At 46.6% G+C, this 17,503-nt stretch overlaps 1 protein-coding gene across 2 annotated transcripts in view; it reads left to right on the top strand.

The window, feature by feature from the left end:
• KATNIP (katanin interacting protein) overlaps positions 1 to 17,503 on the top strand; it is a 379,833-nt gene that overhangs the window by 343,554 nt on the left and 18,776 nt on the right. For both annotated transcript variants that reach the window (XM_075317875.1, XM_075317876.1), the window contains one exon: positions 4,690 to 4,850. In XM_075317875.1, the coding sequence (XP_075173990.1) occupies positions 4,690 to 4,850 (161 nt within the window). The remainder of the gene's footprint in view (positions 1 to 4,689; positions 4,851 to 17,503) is intronic.

Below are 17,503 nucleotides of genomic sequence, written 5' to 3' on the forward strand. Positions count from 1 at the left end.
CTCACAGCTTCCACTAAGCCCTAGATTAGTAATGGAAGGCATCTGAGACGCTCCATTACTAACCTGTAAGTGAAAAGAAATAAAGACAAACACCGAAAAAAAAATTATTTGACATAACATACGAAAAATACATCCTCTTTCACCACTTTATTAACCCCCGAAACACCCAGGTCCGACATAATCCACGAGGTTCCACGACAATCCTGGCTCTGCTACATCTGAGGTAACAATGAGTAGCCATAGAACATGCCTGCCCCCTGTAACTTCAGGCAAAGGGGGAGCCTCAGCAATCAGCGGTGACGTCAATCAAGGTACCTGTGGTCACAGGTGGAGGACCATGGGAAACTCCAGCTGTGACTGCAACTAAACTTATGCCGTCACTGTTCATCGCTGCGACTCATTCTCTGCATGAAAACCATGCAGGTACAAGGGGGATGACTAAAGCAGATCGGCAGGCGGGTAATGACCGGTATGGCAGGCACAGCAGATTAAATAAGTACAGGAAGGCAGGTACAGGTGACAGACATAGGGATAACAGGACAGGAGCTCAGAACCTGACACCTAACTAGCCAGCAGACTGATAACTGATTAACTAAAGGTATTGCACGGGCACCTTCTCTAATGGAGGGGTGCCTTACATACATAGCCATAGGTTGAGAGGCTTTTGCTGGAATAGCGCGCTGGCCCTTTAAGAGGAGGACCGTTTTGTGTGTGTGTGTGTGTGCCCTAAGCACACTCCTGAGAGACATGAGGATGAGGAAGCAGGAGCACATGTGGATGGCTTCAGGGGAGGAAGCAAACAAGCCAGAGCGGTCAATAACTCCCTGGAGGGATGCCAGCACTACAGTACCCCCCTCTTCAGCAGGTCTTAAGGAAGTCTCTGCTCCAGCTACTTGTCTTCAGAGATGGCGGCTGAAGACCTGGCTGGCTGACTGGTGGAAGGGGTAGACTGGATAGCAGCTGCTCGAGAGGCTTCTTCCTGGGACCTAAAAGTAAGACTGCACTGGCTTTCAGGTTAGTTATCACTGGGGCTTCAGGAACTAGGCAACTTTTGCATCAATTCTGCCTCAATAAAGCACCTTTCCGGATGTCAAGTCCATGGCAAGCTTGTGGAAACGTAACCAAGGCAAACCCTTTACCAGGGGACAGGACAAGTTCGGAAGAACCAGGAAAGAGATCTTTTCCATATGCGAAGCTCCCACTTTAAGTTCCACCTGCTGGAAAATGAAGCATACCTGTTCTGTCCAAAGTGTTCCATCCACCGAAGTCACAGTCAAAGGACTCCCGAGGCATTGGATGGGAATCTGGGAGCGATCCACCACCGCCTGTTGAATAAAGTTTTTAGCATATCCGTTATCTAGGTGGGCCGTCTGAGAAAACCAAATACAGTTATGCAATATGGACACAGGCAGGGTCAATGACAATTCGTTCTTGCCAATGGTCACTCCTCCGACAGATCCTAGGCAGAAGAGTCCCGGCTGCACGGGACATGCATGGATGAAGTGTTCCACACCTACGCAGTAGTAACACAGCCCCATGGCTCGACGGTGGTCTCAACATTGTTCAACCACCGTAGATGCAGGAGCAGTAAATGGAAACTGGGACAACCACAGCCTCTGGAGGGATGGATGCAGATGGATAAGATCCCTGTCACGTTTCACCTCCCAAGGATCGCTCCTGGAAACTGAGGTTGACCTGGGTAGCCATAGATGTTAGGTCATTCAGAGAAACGAGAATATCATGGCCAAACAGTTCATCCTTTATTTTCCCAGACAAGATTTCCCAAAAGGCGGCCACAGTGTTCCTGATTATTTCAGTCTAGCTCTAAGGAGATGGTGGGGAACTGCACGGCATATTGGCTGACAGTCTGTATACCTTGATGTAACTGCAGGAGGGTGGATGCAGCCGCGGCAACCCGACCCAGTTCATCAAAAACTTTCCGAAAGGCATCCAGAAAGTCCATGATGTCGGAGGTGAACAAATCTCTTCTCTCTCACAGAGATTTGATCCAAGCAAGAGCATCCCTGCTGAGATGCGACATCAGGAATACCACCTTGACATGCTCCGAAGGGAACTGATGTGGCAAAAGTTCAAAGTGCAAGGATCACTGTTTGATGAAACTTGACATTGCTTAGGATTGCTGTCAAATCGAGGGGGAGCAAGCAAACAGGGCCAGGATTCTGCTGGTTCCCGCGTCTGCGACATCTGGTACAGTGCCGACAGAGAGAGGGCGGCGGAGTCCATGGCCTGTTCAAACTAACACTCACAGCTGTTGTAGGGGCAGCGAGCAGAATTAATGGTTCCACTGGACCACATGGGGGATATTTGCTTACCATTTAGTGGGAGGGGCTTAACTAAGCGCCTACTGTGAGGTGGACGCCAGGTACCACTCTCAGGGAAGTGACCAAGACTGTGGCAGCTGACTTCCAGGGCAGGTACAGACACTGGTACATGCAGGTACAGGTGGGATGACTGAGACAGACCGGTACGGACGGATATGGTGGGCACAGCAGGGTAAATAGGTATGGGAAGGCAGATACAGGTGACAGACACAGGGATAACAGGACAGGCGCTCAGGACCTGAAAACTAACCAGCTAGAAGACTGAAGGTTGACTAACTGAAGGCATTGAGAAGGCACCTCACATAATAGGAGGGTGTTTTCAATACTTAGTGCCTCTTAGCCATAGGCTGAGAGGTATTTCCTGGAAATGGCGCACCGACCTTTGAAGAGGAGGGCTGGTGCGAGCGCGTTTTCCCTAAGTACTCTCCTGAGAGACCTTAGCTGCTCAGGGCAGTGGGGGATGAGGCAACCCAGCCGGGGCGATGAGTGAGTCGGCATCTCTGCAGGGATGTTGGCGCTACAGCACTTATCCTGTCCTGGGACCCTTCTTTTAATAATGCACCCCTCTTTTCCTGGACCTTTTCCTATAAGAATGCACCCCTCCTTTCCCGGGCCCTTTCTATTAAGAATTCCCTCCTACACGTCCTTGGCCCCTTCCTATAAATATCGCCCCTTCCATCCTGGGCTCCTTCCTATAATAATGCACTTCTACATCCTGGGCCCCTTCCTATAATCCTCCTCCAATGTATTCTTTCCCCCTCCTTCCCCCTCCACTCCAGAGTCACCTCCACCCCCCCCACCCCCCAATAGAAGTCTGGCTCTATATTGACTGCTGTGCTTGGATGCTGTGAGACAAAAATGAGACTCCAGCATCTGATCAGACGTGATTACAGAGCCCGTGCAGCTGCCTATTCTCCACACTCGATCACACCGCCCTCCTTCTGCTCCTCACTGTTTGTAGAGAGAGAACTAGCAGTGTATGAGCGGCTCCCTGGCGGTGACATGGTGCTGACATTTGGAACTGGATCATCGCACTAATTCTTCCCGGTTCAGGGAACTGGCTACTATTTTAACAAGCGGTTCCACTGAACCGGGAAGAACCAGCAGAATTCCACCCCTGCATATGAGGCATATAGGTATGGCTTTTTTCAGCGCTCTATAACCGTATGTCCATACTAATAGGTGAAATGTGGTGACAGACTCCCTTTTAAGTCAGACATCATATTTAGGTAGGTATAACAGGAGAGGTAGGGGCACTCCAACCAATAAGTGGAACTATTTTACACTACTTTTCTTGTAGGCAGAGCTTTTTCCAATCTATCCAAGAAAAGGTCTGGAATCTGCAAATAAATGAAAACTCTTGCAAAGTACTGTAGGTCTAAGATCTAACTATTTCTTTAAGTAAGACATAGAGAATGCAGAGGCATATCAGAAGCTTACACCTATGTAACATATACAGTATATAATGTAACATTTGAAGTGGGAAGGATACCACGATGCCCACATAAGATATTTAGAAGCTGATCAACCCTACTGTTCTTTACAGTTGGTCAGAGGACTCGGGCATAGGCCACATGTCTAATAATTAACCTCATGGACCTCCTAGGCTCTAAAGATGACTTCCTGGGAGGAAAGGACCTTTGGGTTCCTATTGTCTGGCAAGGCAAATGTAGAGCTGGAGGCATGCAGTTTCTGTAGGTAACAGCTGACTATACAAGTTTTCCGGGGTCTGAGGCAAAATCGAGATCACTGAAGTGTAGGCAAAAAAAAATCCAGAGTCCCATATCTGAGACATCCTGCTAGCCACAATCTGTTAGTTGCCATTCTTGATCGATTCTCAGACAAGACACACTGCAATGAGATCAGTGAGTGACTCACCCGATGTGTTTTTAGCAATTTGATAATTTACCGGAATTCTCCAAGACAGGCAATATACTTCTGCTGATTTATCATAGTAGCAAAATATTAAAAATCAATTTTTTTGTTATTGAAAATGTATTTCTTTTTTTATTATCCTATTTGATTGTAGAATAATCTTGTTTAGTGTTTGTGTGAAGTGAATCCAACTCTATTTAGTAATTGACATATGCTTTATGTGCAGAATTGATGGCAGACGGCTTCTTTCTGCTTCAGAGGAGGCATATTGTCTAACAGCGGTTATAATATTTAATACGATATTTAGATCTAAGACACGTTTATAATATCTTCCATTTCTATCTCCAATTTCACAATTATTACTTTATATTTTTTTTGCGTATTTCATTATTTGTAATTGTTTGTAGTAAAATGTATTAATGGTTTTGTGAATCCTTTCCCATATTGCTGTTTACACTGGATATCTTGTCAGCTCCTTGTAGATGACCTCCTTGTGTACAATGGAATTTTAAACCAAGTCAGTCACATATCTTATGGAATACTGCCAACATGTGACCCTGTGATACCGTATCACACCATCCTCTTTGCAAATGACAAGAAAATATCAGAGGCCGAAAAAAGAACCATCTTAAGGTATGTAGGGGGGTTTGCTTAAATAAATATTTTAATTTCTTAATCAAACATGTTTGAACTGTCACAGAAGGCTGAGCCTTTGTTTTCTGCAGCGTATTTGTCAGCTGAGCTGTGTAGACTGAAGTAGCATGAGCAGAGAGTGAGCGATTTAATGGCCGTTCTAATCTACTGATTCATGTCATAAGGAATCATAAAATCATACAAAATGACTGTACTTTAAGGGGTTGTCCAGTCTAAAATGATTGAGTACTTAAGCAAGCATTGTTGACCTTAGGGAGATCAACATATCCACTGCGGAGACACCATCACGTGTTTCTCAACGCAGTGATTCTAGAGCATTGCCCCCTGGGAAGTATGCAAATAAGAAAGCCGTGGTTTTTTGGAAACTAGCCAGGTCTTTCACCGGGAAGGAACAACCACGGGAAGGGCGGCTTTCTTATTATTAAAATGATTGAGTGACTGCAGACCTATGAATACTCCCAGTGCACACAGAAAACCATAAGAAAATTCCCTTAAAAATTAACCTTTACTTCTAATTTTAAAAAGGTATAGACTTTACCTAATTTTTGCCCTTTCACTATTCAAGAGAGTCTTTTGTTTTGGTAAATTACCAGTTTTGAGAAGGGAAGAGGGGGGAGCCACTGTCCCTAATGTATCCCTACAGAACAATGGCGGGTATGACGCCCTAGGATTGTGACGCCCCCATTCACCGACGGGAGACCCTAAAGACTCCCTAATGTGCCCTACACTACACAAGTATGTGCACCAAAAGTGAAACCAAAATGTTAAAAACAGGACTACTGATGACACAGACTTATATTCATGTTATAGTAGTCACTTATCTGGCAAAGAGGTCCAGCAGTCAAGGTTCCCGACGCATACTGTGCGCTGCAAGGATTCACCTCCTTCGGAGCCAGGAACAGCGGTCATGTGACCGCAGTTGTGCTGTATACATGTTCTGGGCCAGAACCTGACTGGTGGACACATCCTCAGTCTTTACAAGTCTATGGAATGGGCACGTCCAACTAGTAGGCGCAGCCATCTAGTGAGCTCAGTGTTGCTCAATACACATATATTGAGTGAGGCCATGCCCACTAATCAGGTTCTGACTGGGAACATGCATATCACACAATTGTGGTCACTTGACCACCATTCCTGGCTCAGAAACCAGCAATTCCTCACAACATACAGTGTGTGTCTTCTGGGAGGATACGTAAGTGGGCAGTCATAGAGTGACTACAGACTTATCATTTTAGACTGTAGAGTCCCATTAGAGGGAATCTGTCACTAGGTTTTTGCTCCTCCATCTGAGAGCAGCATAATGTAGAGACAGAGGCCCTTATTCCAGCTATGTGTCACTTACTGAGCTGTTTGCTGTCATATTCATAAAATCACTGTTTTCTCTGCTGCAGATCTAGCAGTTATACAGAGCTCATGAATATGCTGGACTACCTGGCAGCAGGCCAAGTAGTTCTCTAATGATAATCTACTGCTGATTAACCAGTGATTTTATCAAAACTACACTAAGCAGCCCAGTAAGTGCCACATCGGTGGAATCAGGATCTCTGCCCCTACATTATGCTGCTCTCAGATTAGGTGGCAAAAACCTGATGACAGATTCCCATTAAATAAGTATCTTTAATTGACAAAATTCAAATTAAAAATGTTTAATAGATCAAATAGGTATAGATGGGCGTTAACCACATTGGTAAGATATACTAAAGCACGTATAAGACATACCGAGTAATATAATATATAGAGAGAGTCCAGCTCACTCTCAAAAGGGACTCGCATTCTCTGAACAAGAAAATGTGCTGTTCAGACGTAGTAGATAGCAAAAAGGCAAATATTCCAGCTCTACGGCGTGAAGAAAAATGTATTGCATAGAGGATGCAAAGGTTAATATTCAGACATAAAACTCACATACAAAATCTATAAAAATAAAGCTATGTAGAGCTACGCGTTTCAGATGAGAACCATCCTTAGCCGTGATAACATTGCAGGCGCTATGTACATATAAATAGCATTTTATCCCATCCACACTTATTTTATTAATTCAGATGTGATTCCATTATGTGCCATTATGTGTTTGTACAGTTAACATATTGTTAGAACGTTGTTCACATTATAGCACCTACCGCATATACCAGGAAAATTAAAAAGATTAATATTCCTTAAAATAGTTTCACTGCGTAATGAGATTGCAACAACACAAAAAACACTTGTTTAGGAAGTCTATTTTAAGAGAATGAAATGCTTCCCAATGTGTGATTAATTCACACCTTGTTCACATTATAGCGCTGTGTACCAGGATAAATAAAGAGATTGTTTCTATAAATAATGTCACTACACAATGGTTAACAAATTGTTACAACCTTGTTAACATTATAGCACCAGAGTAAATACAGAAATAGTTGTTCTTTTCAGTAGTGTCACTGCATAATAAGATTGCAAATGCACTGAAAATACGTGATCACTGTTATAAAAGCATGTAGTCATAGCCAATGTGCGTATAATTAGCTCATTGTTAGAACATTGTTCACATTATAGCACATGTAACACCAAAATGATGTAACTGGGTCTATGTTATATAACTGGTTACTGAAAAACAGTAATGGGAGACCCTGAGTCTGAGAATACGACCATTCACTTTAAATATATTTAGTTTTTAATGTTCGTTTTATTTTTTTTTTCTCTTTTCTATCATTTTGCCTTTCTTATTTTTTTTTCTCTTATTTCTTCATTTATTTATTTTTAAATTCAGAGTTTCAAATATTTAACTAGGATCAAGAGAAGGGGAAAAAAATGATAAAAAAACCAATACAAATATTTTCCTTTTTTATTTCCTTTTTTTTTCCGCTATCTCATTCTTTATATCTCCTTTTCTCCTTATGAAACAAAGAAAAAATTAATAATAATATAACTTAATATCTCTTGTCGGTAACCCAGCATTGAGGTCCTGCGCAGGCGCACTTTGATCTGCCCTGAGCAGGGCAGATCACAGTATTGTACTGCGCCTGCGCAGGACCTCAATGTCGGCACGTATGCATGATGTAGGACGCGTCATGCAGCCCGGCTTCAAAAGAAGGAGGACAAAGATAGCCGAAAGAGGAGACGCTGCACCCGGAGAACGGAGCCACCCATTTGACCCGCCTGCACCGCCCCGCTCCTTATGTAAGTATTATAAAGTCATTTTTTCACTCTACACAGCGGCCTTGGCTCTTATATACAACATGTTAGAATTCTGTACATAAGAGCCCACTGGTGGTGGCCGCAGCTTATAGGCCCCAAATCTGGTGACAGGTTCCCTTTTAATGTTCACCAAGGAAATCTGGAATAGTTACATGTATATGCTATAGAACAAATTAAAACCAGTCATGTAAAAGGAGATAAAGAATCCATTCTCCGAAATAGAGAAACATGGGGGATATTCAAATTGGATACCAAAAGTGCAGAAGCTGTTCTTCTGATCATGCGCAATGTGCCCTGCTGAAGTCGGGACATGTACACCCGGTTTCAGAAGGGACTCAATGTGATGAACAAAGCCGCACATGCACAAGATTTCCAGAAGCTGACGGTAACGCCGGCTCATGGAAATCATGTTATCACACCCTCAGGGGCATGATAACATGTAAAGCTGGCCAATTAGAAAATAACGCCCCATCTTCTAGAGAAGGCCCTAATTAGCATAGGGACAGCACAATTTCTAAGTCCTTTATTTAAGCATTGTGAGACTGTGACCGGGGTTATCTATGACGGCCGGTATGTCTCGCCCCGGTTGTGCTCACTCCATGATAGAAAGTAGATCCACTACAGGGTTAATGCTGTTTCCCTACAGGCTGAAGGAAGGGTTAAATAGAATCAGGAACAAGGGCAGGTGTGCCGGGTGTGAGGGAGTGAACAGAACTCCCTGAGTCTCTGCTGGAGAGGCACATGTATTTTTGTTATGGACTTTTGTTTGGACATTAAAACCGTGTGCTGTGAACCTTAATGCCTGGATCCCGTGTCTTCTGCTGCGCAGCCGACCGTGCTACCTCACATATGGTGGAGAATCGGCGGGCATGACAGCCGGTGAGGTGTAGCATCCATCCCTGGTGACCCGGTAGCACATGTCCTGGATTCGAGCGGCTATACTACAGCCCAAACCCAGCGACGCCATGGAAGACATACTAAGGCTGCAGCAACAGACTAATGCACAGCTAAAAGAGGCTAATGCACAGCAACAACAGACTAATGCACAGCTACAAGAGGCTAATGCACAGCAGCAACAGACTAATGCACACCTGCTCCGGGCGTTGGAACGTCAGCAGCAATCCTTGCAAGGGCAGGAAAAAAAACTCCAAGAACAGATGGATCAGGCCAATGCACGTCAGCAGCAAGCCTTGCAATTGCAGGAAAAAAGGCACCAAGAACAGATGGTTCTCCTGGCCAAGTCGATCCGTGCCGGACCGGCAGCAACAACCCCGGGACCGGGTGACGACGGCAGCGTCCGGAAAGCGGTGAGACAAGCGTTGCAAAAGATGACCCCGGGTGATGATGTGGAAGCGTTCCTGGCGGTGTTTGAGCGGGTGGCCGAGCGGGAAAAGCTGCCGACCCCGCAGTGGGCTGAGGTATTGTCGCCCTATCTGACGGGGGAACCCCAAAAAGCGTACCTGGACCTCTGTACCGAGGACGCCATTGACTATGTGACCCTGAAAGCCGAAATACTGGCTCGGTTGGGGGTGAATACCTATGTACGGGCTCAGCGGGTAAATCAGTGGTTCTATGAGGAAGCCAAACCCGTACGCTCCCAGGCCTATGACTTGTTGCATCTTGTAAAAAAGTGGTTGCAGCCTGACACTCTGAGCCCGGCGCAAATGGTGGAAAGGGTAGTAGTGGATCGTTTTGTGCACACTTTACCCGTCACCGTTCAACGGTGGGTCGGGCAGGGTGACCCGAGTACCCTGGACCAATTAGTGTCCCTGGTAGAGCGGCATGTGGCTACGCAGGACTTGATACGGGACACTGAGACTTTGCGTACCGCCCGTCGGTCCGTCCCCTCCAAGCCTAGGGCCAAGGACCCACCGCTGACAACGGTGCAGGAGTCCCCTACCGTCCCGTCTGAGGCCGCGGCCGCCATTCCTGAGGTCCGGAAGGTTCTGTACCCTAAACGACAACCCGTCAAGGGGGTTTCCGTCCCCATTAGATGTTGGCGGTGCCAGCGGGTGGGACATATGGAAGCCCAGTGTCCACTCACCATGGAGCCCATGGATTGTGGGGTTACCCGGCGGGGTTCAATGTATGCTCAGGTGGTGTGTACCGCTGACCTGGTCTCCCCAGAGACGGAGCCCCACTTGTGCCAAATACAGGTGAATGGATGTCCGGTTACAGGATTGTTGGATTCCGGAAGCTTAGTGACCCTTGTGCGATCCACCTTGAGGGCTAAAGTAAAGGCCACAGGACGCACCGTGGGGGTGGTTTGCATACATGGGGACCGCCGCGACTATCCCACGGGGATTGTCACCATCACAGTACCTTGCGGTCAGGTGCAACATGAGGTGGGACTTCTTAACACTCTTCCTTATGATGTGATCCTAGGAAGGGATCTGCCCTATTTTTGGACTTTATGGAGGGGACCCCCTAAGTCCCCTCAGATATTGGTCGGTCCGGGACCTGAGCCCTACAATCCTGAATCCGGGACACCTGCCGTAGGGGTCACCATGATAGGGACAGAGTGTGAACCCGATAGGTCGCCCCTAGAGGTATTGGCAGGAGAGGCTGAGACGGTCGAGCCCATCCCGGAGTTGGAGGCGTCCCCGGATACGTTTGGGACAGCCAAACTCCAGGACCCTACGTTAATACATGCCCGGAGTCGGGTGACAGTAGTTGACGGGGTGGCACAGCTGCCCGGTGCCCAGGTAAGGTACCCCCATTTCGCTCTTAGGCAGGATTTACTCTACAGGGTAGATGAAATACGGGGCGTGGGGGTAGAACAGTTGGTGGTGCCCCAGCCGCATCGCCGGCGGGTCCTCGACTTGGCTCATAAACACCTGATGAGTGGCCACCTAGGGGTCAAGAAAACGCAGGAGCGAATATTGCAAAGGTTCTATTGGCCCGGGGTCTTTGGGGAGGTAAAACGGTTCTGCGAAACCTGCCCGGAGTGTCAGCTTACTGCACCCCTGACCCATTTTCGCAGTCCGTTGGTACCGTTACCCATTATAGAAGTCCCTTTTGAACGGATAGGGATGGATCTGGTGGGGCCCCTCGTAAAGTCCGCTCGAGGGCACCAACACATCCTAGTGATCGTTGACTATGCCACCCGGTATCCCGAGGCGATACCTCTCAGACATACTGCAGCAAAGCTTATAGCTCGGGAGTTGTTTGCTGTGTTCTGCCGGGTGGGATTGCCCAAGGAGATCCTTACGGATCAGGGGACCCCATTCATGTCTAAAGTGACCAAAGAGCTATGCCGGCTACTCCAGATCAAGCAGTTGCGTACGTCTGTGTATCATCCTCAAACGGACGGTTTAGTCGAGCGTTTCAATAAAACCCTGAAAACCATGCTAAGAAGGGTGATTTCAAAAGACGGGAAAAACTGGGATATGATGCTTCCCTATTTGATGTTTGCCATACGAGAGGTGCCACAGGCATCCACGGGGTTTTCGCCTTTTGAATTGTTATACGGGCGACATCCCCGGGGATTGTTGGACCTGGCAAAGGAAACATGGGAACAAGAGCCCACCCCCCATAAAAGTGTGATTGAACACATTTTGGGTATGCAGAACCGCATAAGCGCGGTCATGCCAATTGTGAAGGAGCATTTACAGGAGGCTCAGGCCGCGCAAAGCGGCCGCTACAATAGACAAGCCACCGTGCGGACCTTTAAACCCGGGGATCAGGTGTTGGTATTGATCCCCACGGCGGAGAGTAAATTCCTGGCTCAGTGGCAAGGCCCCTACGAGATAAAGGAAAGAGTAGGGGTGGTTAACTATAAAGTATTGCAGCCCGGTAGGCGGAAACCTGAACAAATATACCATGTCAACCTATTAAAACCTTGGCAGGAACGGGAAAGCCTGATGGCTGTTTTTTCCCCACCTCCCTCCTCTTCGGGTCGTTCACATCCGGCTCCAGCGACCTCCGGAGAGGACGAACCGGAAGTAAGGATTGGAGAAGCCCTCACCAAGCAACAGAGGCGAGAGGCCAGACGGTTGGTTCAGCAGAACCCCGATGTCTTCTCCGAGCTGCCCGGTAGGACCAGTCTGATACGACATGATATTGTCACCGAGCCCCACCTGAAGGTACGCCTGAAGTCATACCGGGTACCGGAGGCTCGACGACAAGCCATATCGGACGAAGTAAAGGCAATGTTACGCCTGGGGGTCATCGAAAAATCCCGGAGTGAATGGGCTAGTCCGATTGTCCTAATACCAAAACCCGATGGCTCCTTAAGGTTCTGCAATGACTTTAGGAGATTGAACGAAATATCCAAGTTCGATCTCTACCCCATGCCCCGGGTGGATGAGCTGATTGATAGGCTGGGACAGGCGCGATATTTTTCCACGCTCGACCTGACCAAGGGGTACTGGCAGGTGCCACTAACTGAGTCCGCCAAGGAGAAAACCGCTTTTGTTACGCCGGAGGGTCTCTTCCACTATGTTGTCTTGCCTTTTGGGTTACATGGCGCTCCGGCCACGTTCCAGAGGTTGATGGACTTAGTGCTGGAACCCCACCAGGCGTATGCATCAGCGTACCTGGATGACATCATTATTTACAGCTCTGATTGGCAGACCCACTTGGAACAGGTACAAGCGGTGGTGGACGCGCTTCGAACAGCCGGATTGACAGCCAATCCCAAGAAATGTGCATTGGGACTCACGGAAGCCCGCTACTTGGGCTACGTGATAGGCCAAGGAGTGATTAAGCCCCAAATTAACAAGGTTGAGGCGATCCAGAAGTGGCCTAGACCCCTGACCACGAAGCAGGTTAGGGCCTTCCTGGGTATCGTGGGATACTACAGGAGGTTTGTAAAGGATTTTGCGGGACTATCAGCCCCCTTGACGGACCTTCTCAAAGGCAAGAAGTCCGTCATGGTGCGCTGGACTCCGCAGGCCGAGGACTCCTTCTGGTCCCTGAAGGAGGTCCTGTGCAGACAGCCCGTTCTTGTACACCCTGATTTCCGGAAGGAGTTCATAGTACAGACTGACGCCTCAGAGGTCGGCCTGGGGGCAGTGCTGTCTCAGGTGGTTCAGGGGGAGGAACACCCCGTCGCCTTCTTAAGTAGGAAGCTCACCCCTCCCGAGCGGAATTATAGCGTAGTGGAGAAGGAGTGCCTGGCGATCAAGTGGGCCTTGGAGTCCCTACGCTATTACCTGCTGGGACGGCAGTTTCGCTTGGTGACGGATCACTCTCCACTGGTCTGGATGAGGTCCGCCAAGGAACGGAATGCCCGGGTTACCCGGTGGTTCCTTTCTCTGCAGAACTTCCGGTTTACGGTTGAACACCGGGCCGGTAGGTTGCAGGGCAACGCCGATGCCTTGTCCCGCGGCCCGTGTTTGATGGCGGGAGTTCAACCCCGCTCGCTTGAACTGAGGGGGGGGTATGTGAGACTGTGACCGGGGTTATCTATGACGGCCGGTATGTCTCGCCCCGGTTGTGCTCACTCCATGATAGAAAGTAGATCCACTACAGGGTTAATGCTGTTTCCCTACAGGCTGAAGGAAGGGTTAAATAGAATCAGGAACAAGGGCAGGTGTGCCGGGTGTGAGGGAGTGAACAGAACTCCCTGAGTCTCTGCTGGAGAGGCACATGTATTTTTGTTATGGACTTTTGTTTGGACATTAAAACCGTGTGCTGTGAACCTTAATGCCTGGATCCCGTGTCTTCTGCTGCGCAGCCGACCGTGCTACCTCACAGCATTGATTTTAGGAAATAACATACAGGACTGGTTGAACAGGGAATTTTGACATACAGATATGAATACTGCTGGAGGACATAAGGGGCTTGACAGGTTCCCTTTAAAGAAATAATTATCTTTTTATGTATCCTAGTGTATAGGTGCGATAGTATAGCAATATGTTAACCATTCAAAAACTGGCACATAATGATATCACGTCTGAATTTATTAAGCCGCATGTGTGAATAGAATCAAATCCTATTTACAATTTGTACATGGCACTTCCAATGTTATCATGACTAATAATGGTTCCCATCTGAAACGTGTAGAACTACATTGTGCTTTATGGTTTTTAACCTTTGAATTTTCTATTAAATATATTTTTCTGCACACTGTAGAGCAGTAATTTTGCCTTGTTTGTTACCTAATAATATAAAGTCATGGCTGAAAGTGTTGGCAACCTTCAAATTGTTCCAGAAAATGAAGTATCTTTCCCAGAAAAGTATTGCAATTACACATGTATTGTAATACACTTGTTTTTTTCCTTTGTGTGTATTGGAACAATACAAAAAAAACCCTGAGAAAACTAGACAAATTGGACGTAATTTCACACAACAAAATGGGCCAAACAAAATTGTTGGCACCTGTTCAAAATTGTGGGTAAATAACTTTGTTTCATGCATGTGATACTCAATCAAACTCACCTGTGGCAAGTAATATTTGTGAGCAATATGAAAATCACACCTGAGCCCAGATAAAATGGGGAGAAATAGACTCAATCTTTGCATTGTGTATGTGTGTGCTACACTAAGCAGTTAGAACAGAAAGAGGAGAAATGTACTATATGAAGACTTGAGAACCAAACTTGTTGAAAAATATCAACAATCTTAAGGTTACAAATCTATGTCCAGAGATCTTGATGTTCCTTTATCCACAGCAGAATCAAGACTTTTACAGCCCATGGATCTGTAGGTAATCTCCCTGGAGCTGGACAATTTAGAAATATTTATGAAAAGTTGCAACACATGATAGTCCATGTAATGGATAAAAAGCCCCAATTAAATTCCAAAGAAATTCAAGCTGTCCTGCAGGCTGTGGGTGCATCAGTGTCAGCGCAAACTATCCGTCCATATTTGAATGAAATTAAACACTATGGAAGGAGACGCAGGAGGACCCCACTGCTGACACAGATACCTAAAAAGTCTAGACTGCAAGACTGCAGTTTGCCAAAATATACGTAAGCCAAAATCTTTCTGGAAAAGCGTCTTGTAATCAGATGAGACCAAGATAGGGCTTTTTTGTAATACACATCATTCTGTTCACTGAAAACTGAATGAGGCCTAGAAAGAAAAGAACACAGTACTTAGTCAAGTATGGGGAAGGCTTCTGCATAAAAACTGGTGAGTTAAACAAGAATCTGGCTACAGGTATCCATTAAATCAATATAACAGAGCCATTATGGCCATACCATTACTTTAACAGGTTAAATCACGATGACTGTTTCTTTATAACATTAAAATTGCAACACCAAAAAGGAAAACTTATGGAGATGTGCCAATCATTGGATCGATAAATATGTTAATGATATCGTGTTAATTTTATTTGCTTTGTTTGTTTTAGCATCCGGACCCTTATCATTGCTGTGGCTAAAGGCCCCCCACACTGAGACTTTCTAGCGATCCCACCAGCGATCCCAACCTGGCCGGGATCGCTACAAAGTCTCTGGTGAGCTGTCAAACAGGCAGACCTGGCCAACGACGCAACAGCGATCCGGACCTGCAGAACGACCTAGCTAGTCATTGGGGACATTGTAAAGCAGCTTTTTGAAAGGGAAGTCGCTAACGAAGTCGCTGTAAAGTCCCCTTTACACACTAAAACTTTGCTGCACAGCGGTAAACAAAGGACCAAAGAATGGTCCTGAACGATTTATAGCGTTCAGCAACTTCACAGCAGGGGCCAGGTCGCTGATGTGTTTCACACACTGCAATGTCGCTGGGGAGGTCGCTGTTACGTCACAAAACCGGTGACGTTACAGCGATGTCGTTTGCGATGTTGCAGTGTGTAAAGCCACCTTAACTCTCTCATGCCATGTTGTCCGCCGGCACGGTCCCCTGCTGTGATGGACACCTCACAGTCAATGCACAGTCTCTATTGAGAGCCTGGTGTGGGCAGGGACTCTGCTACATGACTAACGCTAAAAATGCACATTGTGTCAGAACAGCTGCACGGAGTAATCTAAGTTAAAAATGGTTAGTTTCAGAATCTCTTTCCCTACCACATGCTGCTCTCAGATGAAGTAGCAAAAACCTTCTGACAGATTCCCTTTAACCTTCGTCAGGCTGCATAATTTTACAACGTTAACAGCGACCCCCTATCTCGGAAGGGGGTGGAGATATTTTATTGAAATTTGGCCAATATATTCTGGACCAAAACTGCAGAGATGTCACGAAATTTCAGCCCTCTACGTCTTTTGGAAAAAAAATGTATTGCAATTTTAAAACGAAATAGTTAAAATTGTACCTATTCAGCCGGACAAAGGTTAACATGCCTTGGCTACTATCAGGATAGTAATTATTGTCTGAGGAATGTTCTGCCATTCTAAATGTACTTGGGGATGTAAAATGCAAAGGTCCAGTGCTGGCAGCTCCCTTTGCAATTTTGGAGATAATGCAGGCCATATTAGCACATTTAGGCAATACGGGGGCTGCTACTAAGTATTTCAGGGCCCCATACTGGCAGAATTTTAGAGCCCCCTCGAGACTCTGCCTCGGCTCCACCTCTACCCTTCAAACCTTTCACACTCCCACTTCCACTCTTGGGAAAACTCCACTTCTGCAAAACATCCTCACCAATCACATATTAACTGCTGTTTGGTTAAGCTATGCAGCACAGTCGTCATCTTGGCAGCTTGAAAAAAGCTACATGCACCCCCACACCATCACACCTCCTCCTCCATGCTTCATGGTGGGAACCAGGCATGTAGAGTACATCCGTTCACCTTTTCTGTGTCGTACAAAGACACGGTGGTTGGATCCAAAGATCTCAAATTTGGACTCATCAGACCAAAGCACAGATTTCAACTGGTCTAATGTCCATTCCTTGTGTTTTTTAGCACAAACAAGTCTCGTGTGCTTGTTGCCTGTCCTTAGCAGTGGTTTTCTAGCAGCTATTTTTACCATGAAGGCCTGCTGCACAAAGTCTCCTCTTAAGGGCTGCTTCTCACTTGCGAGTTTCTCGCAGTAGAGCAATGCGAGAAAATCTCGCATTGGAATCGGACACATGTTAGTGAATGATTCAGCTCTCATCTGCGATTTTTTTTCTCAGTCCGAATCGGACTGAGAAAAAAATCGCAGCATGCTGCTTTTTTGCGAGTTTCTACTGCGAGTTTCTCCAATGCAAGTCTATGGGAGCGTGTAAATAATCGGATGTCACGGGACGGCACTCACACCATCCTAGTGACATCCGATTTTCTAAATACATTTCTCGCATGTTTCCTAAAACACTGGAAACGAGCGATGTCCCAATGTCTGTCAATCACTATTCTCTGTCAGTCGGTCTCTCCCTCTCGGTCTCTATTCTCTCTCTGTCGGTCCGTCACTATCTCTGTCCCTCTCTCACAGTCTGTCGGTCATTTTCCCCTCCTCTCTCATACTCACCGATCCCCGTCGCGGCGCTGCACGGCTTTCTCACTGCTGCGGCGGCTTTTACTATTTTGAAAAAGCCGGCCGCTCATTAAACAATCTCGTATTCCCTGCTTTCCCCGCCCACAGGCGCCTATGAT

This window comes from Anomaloglossus baeobatrachus, chromosome 7, assembly GCF_048569485.1.
Source record: "Anomaloglossus baeobatrachus isolate aAnoBae1 chromosome 7, aAnoBae1.hap1, whole genome shotgun sequence".
NCBI classification, from domain to species: Eukaryota; Metazoa; Chordata; class Amphibia; order Anura; family Aromobatidae; genus Anomaloglossus; species Anomaloglossus baeobatrachus.